The sequence below is a fragment of the Sitophilus oryzae genome, unplaced genomic scaffold (genome assembly GCF_002938485.1).
Source record: "Sitophilus oryzae breed Bouriz unplaced genomic scaffold, Soryzae_2.0 scaffold_1034_pilon_pilon, whole genome shotgun sequence".
In the NCBI taxonomy this organism is placed as follows: Eukaryota; Metazoa; Arthropoda; class Insecta; order Coleoptera; family Curculionidae; genus Sitophilus; species Sitophilus oryzae.
The window spans coordinates 1-5,420 of NW_022145654.1; the positions used below are offsets into that span (position 1 = coordinate 1).

The window sequence follows — 5,420 nt, forward strand, 5'->3', positions numbered from 1 at the left end:
AATCAAGAAAAACGTTTCAGACGGTGTCTTGTATTTAATTAGAAATAAAGCACATTTTAATTGAACAAATGCAACACGCTTTAATTATACTGGCCTAAACCAAGGATTTTAAAACAAAAAAATATTTTTAAATATATTCTAAGTATGAGAAAAAACACGTGGTTCCCTTTTGCTTAATAAAAAATAAAACTCTGAGAATTTAATGCTAGACCCAAATTAGCATTTTATTTAAAAAAATAAACATTCTTATAAAAAAAACAACAAAAAAACAAAACAAAAAGAAAACACAAGAAACAAAATTATTATCTTTGGATTTTAATTAATATTCCTCTAGATCAAAGTCTAAGTCCATGTTATAGCCATCTATGTCCTCCACAATATTTGGATTTCCGATAAGGTTTTTATAAAAAGGGTGGTCCTCTTCGGGAATTAGATGTAAATAACTTTTTATGTCTTTTAGTTTCGCTTCAGCCACTTCTTTTCCATTTGGCCAAAGAGGTTCTAAAAGTGTAGAAAGGTTAACATTGGGGCCCTTTCCTTTTTTAATATTAATTTCCTTATATTCGCTTTCATCATTGTAGCCTGCCCTGATAAAAATGCTGTTTTTTTTCTCTTTTAAAATTTTAATTTCCTTAATATGTAGCCAATTTATTTTCTCTGCCTCACAAGTTTTTTTTCTATTTACGATGGCCTTTTCTAATTTTTTCGTACTTACAAAATCGTCTTTTACCATTCTGTTTATATTGATACGGCGTTTCCTCCTACATGTTCGCATGATGTTAATATAATCCTGCGGAGAAAAAATCTTATTTTGTTTTTTAATTGCACATTCAACATCCCCAAAGTCACTATCATTTGGGAGGAAACTGTGACCAGAGACCAGGAACCTTATTCTAATACTTTTTAAATGCAAAGTCTCCTCTAGAATACATTTCATCATAAGCACCATTTTAATGTTGCGGTTCTGCCCCCCGCACGAATCGCTCCAAAAAATTAAATTTTCAACACTCTCCGATATGTTATTCATGGCGATATATTTTCTTAAACAGGAGCCTACCTCCTGGGCTCCTCTGCCAGCTTCCCCTTCGATCCAAATGTTAAACGTGGATTTTTTTTGCTTTCCAGCATAAATGCCGCAATTGTACAACCATAGCTGCCTTTTGTAAAACAAAATATTTGTACTTAGTCGAGGAAGAGGAAGCGTCTTTTGCATGTCGAATGTTACAGTCTCCGTATTTTCATTATTTTCTGCAATCTCAAGATCTAAATTCATTTCTTTTCTTGCTGTTTCTGCTTCTTGCAAATGAAGATCGTGCTCACTTTGAACTTTTATTTTTTCCTCTTCATTTGTTAAACCTTTTATTTTTGCACTAAAAGTGTCACACTTATTGCATGTGTCTTTTTTGGGCTTTTTTTGTCTTAAATTAAACTTCGTTAGAAATATCTTTTTGTAGGATGAAAAACTTACTGGTTTTAAATTTGCAATTTTATAAAGTTTATACATTATTGTCAATGTTGTCCCTTCTTGCAAAAACTCTTGATTTCCTTTTGTAGATCTGCAATAGTGAGATTTATAGCGTGGAAATTGGTTGATATGTGTAATTACAGCACTTTCTTGATCAGCTGACATTTTGTTATGTCCACCACTACTTAGACCTCGCCGATCTGGTATTTCTAACTTTCTGACTTTGCAAAGCGCCGTATTTATGCGTTTGGTAGATACACGTAAAACGTTGATAAACATATCCCTACAAACTTCCGTTTTGTTAATAAAATATTGTCTGGAAAAGTTTCGCATTTGAGGATTTTTTGCAGTCACAAGTTTTTTCTTTACAGATGATTCCCTTATGTATGTAGAAAGAAAAGTGGTTTGCACGTTGTAGTCTGCTAAATTCCAATATTGTTGAAAAAAATTCCGCTGCTCCTCTAGCGAAATTTTTTCATGACAATTCGCAAGACATTTGCATTTAAATTCAATAAACTCTTTGGGTTGTACAAGGTTTCCTTTTGCCGTATAATGTCGCTTATTACTATTGGTATATACTTTTCTTAAATGTCTATCCTGTTCTGGAAACTTTCTTTTCCTTCCCCTTCCAGGACGTCCCTCGCTTTTTTTAAAAACAGGCTCATTTTCTGGCTCGCTGTCTGCATTTTTTTCTGACGATTCTGCGTTGGAATCAGGCTGGTAAGTTTGATCCCTTATGGAGTCATCAGAGTCTTCCTCAAAGTCTCTATTACATCTATCCATTTTCCTTAGTTCTGCTCTTGGCTCATTATAGTTGATACCATTCTTCCCTTCAACATCTCGTTCCTCTTCTAAACATAAGGGAGTACTAGTTGAAGGAAGTGCCTCCATGTCAGTTGGGGGCTCAAAGAAATCTTCTTTCTACAATAAGGAATTACATTTTCATTTAAAAAAAAAACTGAGATTAAATAAGGAGTTTGGGAATAGTAAACCTACCTGGTTTGTGTGAGTACGTGAAAATTCTGGATAGACCAAAACTTCTGCCACTGGTAGACTCTGGTTGATACCCAGATTACATTCTTCATTAGGATTAGCCTGGTAAGTATCAATCTTTATAAAGTCATCAGAGTTTTTTTCGGCAACTATAATATAGTTTTTTTGCCCTAATTGTATGTCTGCTATTGGTTCACTATAGTTTGTATAGTTCTCCCCTTTATCTCTTTGCTTCTCTTCTACATATGAAAGTCTACTAGTTGACGGAACCAACTCCATATTATTTGGTGCCACAAACAAGTTATTTAATTTTAAAATGCTATTCTGAAAATAAATTTGCAATAAGGAACCAATTACATACCTACATATTAAAAAAAAATCACAATAGGAATCAAAATCATTGTACATAATATTGTTTGTTCTATAGGTTTTTTAAAACAATCATTATAAATTGTTAAACGGATATGATTGTAAAAACAAGTTATTTCACTTTAGTAAAAATTAAACTTTAAGGTTAGAAACATTCAAATAAACGTAAAACTTACCTGATTTTGATCTATTTCAGCTAAAGGTGACTGTGACAATAGTTTTGTATTATTTAATATCTTTTGAACTCTCTGAGAAACTATATTTTGTTTAAACATGTTGCAGTAAATAAACACCGGCTAAAAACACTAAACAATAATACCCGTTACAACATTCGCCGTTTGAATAAAGACACTTGGTTAAATTCGCAAAAGAGACCCAAATAACTCTGGTTCAGACCTGCGCAACGAATAGAATACAGATTCCTGTAAAAAGGATCCAGATGGGTTTGGATCTTTATAGAAAACTTTTATTTCATTATTTTTAATTTTGCAAATTGGCTTTATTGGCCCGTAGATGGCTATATCATCATAAATATTTGGATCTCTATTGCAAATTGGTAAAGTAACATATTCCAATTAGTATAGTGGTAATATCTCGGTTTTTCAAAAATTGACGGTTGGTTCCTTATTGCATAACGGGGTCCAATTGATATTGCAGTTTGCCGTCTTCGTAAAATTGCATATGTATTCCGGACACTTGCTTCTACGCCGAAACAACATTTTTTTCGTTTCCAGTGTTATCTGGCATATTTGTCTCATCGTAATTAAAATATATTCTACGATAAAATATTAGCCCGAGATATTTTAATATTCGCTAACCCTTTTTGACTTTGTAACATCAATATATAATATGTGTTTAATCTTATTTGGTCGTAGCTCTACCTGGAGGGTAAGTTTTTACTTAAATCTTCTGTCCAGCGGCCACGCATATTTGAGATCTCATTTGCTATTGTACGCTGCAGGCAACTATTGGTATACGTTGCCATGTTTATGGGGCCATAAAGAATGAACTGTACTTTTAGAAGTTATTAGAAAGGCTTGATAGGTAAGCTATATTGCAGCATATACCGCGTTCTATCCCGGTGCATCGTTGTTGGAAACATAGGAAATTGCACGCAAGTTTTAAATTGCAAAATGCGTTCCAGAGAAGTGTCTCCGGAAGGTTAGTGAACCGTATGTACTATAACGTAGTAGTGTAGACAGCAAAACAAATTACATTTGACTATTGTCAAATGTAATTTGTCAAAATGACTATTGTCAAATAAATGACTATTGTCAAATAAAATCATAGGTTGACAACTTAAGGTATGCTGACATTTTTCTGGTATTGCATTGTTCAGTTTCATTTCAAAAATTTTTTTAAAATATTTATGATTTCTAATACATTTTTACCTATAACATATATATCGTCCTATTGCTGCCAAAAGTCACTAACTAACATTTTTCCGAACAACCAAATTCAATCACTAACTATGTTTTAAAGCGGAGAATCGATTACAAAAGTCATTAACTACAATTTCTGACTATTTATGTTTTATTTTAATACTGAATAGTTACTAACTATAACATCTTTATGCAATGCAATTCATCTTTAGACGCATTTTTTTCGGAAGTAATAAAAAGTAAGTTAGTGACTTTTGGCAGCAATGGGACGATATGTAAAATCAGTTTGTACAAATTCCATCTGGAAAGTACTTAAATTAATGATTGAAATTCATTGAAATTCGCTTTGCGCGAAAACGAGGCGTGACGTCAAAAATGTTAAAATTTTCGGCTCGCAGAGAACCCATTCCATTTAAATTTAAATAAGGTGTTCCCGATGACATTTGACATCTAAATAATTTCTAATCTATTTAGGTGTTTTTTAAATTTATTTAGATATCACTGGGTGTTTCAGTTTGTTAGAATTATGACAAAACCGGATTATAATACTACATACATACTGCCATTACTTGCTGACGAGTATTTGACACGCATCAGAAGATGGTCACGCAAGGCGTTTTATTTCATGAGCTTTTCTGTGACTGAAAATCCCGATACGTGATGTTATCTGTCTATCGCACTCCAGACATTCAAGAATCTCTTTGCTTTGTTGCCTCTTTACTTTTCGATTGTCGCTGTTAACTGACTTTACAATTTTTCTCCATTCCGTTCTATTGTGAGCTGCTTCTTCCCACTCATTCTGCTTGTTAATACCCTTTAAGTTTTCGTGGAAAATATCCTTGTACCTGTTGAGTTGTCCACCCGGCCTCCTTTTACCGTCTACACGCTCACCGTAAAGCAGAGATTTAGGTATGCGGTTTTCTTGCATTCTGTATACGTGACCAGCCCATCTTAAGCGGGACTTTGTAATCAAGACTTCAATACTCGCGCAGTTAACTTTTCCTCAAATGTTTTCAAATTCATAATCATAATGTCGATAATGTCATGAAAAAACTGTCTTGGAGTCGTAAGCCCCCATTTCTTAACTTTTCTCTTAAAACTATTGTTATTACTACACTTTAGCACTTTTTGTTATTACTACACTTTGGCACACAATTGAACAATATCGGTGCTAAATAATTAATACTGCGCTGCGTAATTTGTTTATTACA

At 33.3% G+C, this 5,420-nt stretch overlaps 1 protein-coding gene across 1 annotated transcript; it reads right to left on the minus strand.

Annotated features, from left to right (window-relative positions):
• Window positions 1–198: 198 nt before the first annotated feature.
• Window positions 199–3,470, minus strand: LOC115875165. Its single transcript, XM_030890564.1, has 3 exons — window positions 3,004–3,470; window positions 2,462–2,782; window positions 199–2,386 (listed from the first exon to the last, which is right to left on the minus strand). Exons 1-3 carry the CDS (start codon window positions 3,100–3,102, stop codon window positions 320–322), a joined length of 2,487 nt encoding a protein of 828 aa, XP_030746424.1. The 5' UTR covers window positions 3,103–3,470; the 3' UTR covers window positions 199–319.
• Window positions 3,471–5,420: the final 1,950 nt, after the last annotated feature.

What these genes read in the sequence shown, in the direction of transcription:
- LOC115875165 (XM_030890564.1), bottom strand. Translation starts at nt 3,102, where the DNA reads ATGTTTAAACAAAATATAGTTTCTCAGAGAGTTCAAAAGATATTAAAT. An exon ending in CTGAAATAGATCAAAATCAG is followed by an intron (nt 2,783 to 3,003) that starts GTAAGTTTTACG and finishes ATTTATTTTCAG; the next exon opens with AATAGCATTTTAAAATTAAA. An exon ending in CACGTACTCACACAAACCAG is followed by an intron (nt 2,387 to 2,461) that starts GTAGGTTTACTA and finishes TCCTTATTGTAG; the next exon opens with AAAGAAGATTTCTTTGAGCC.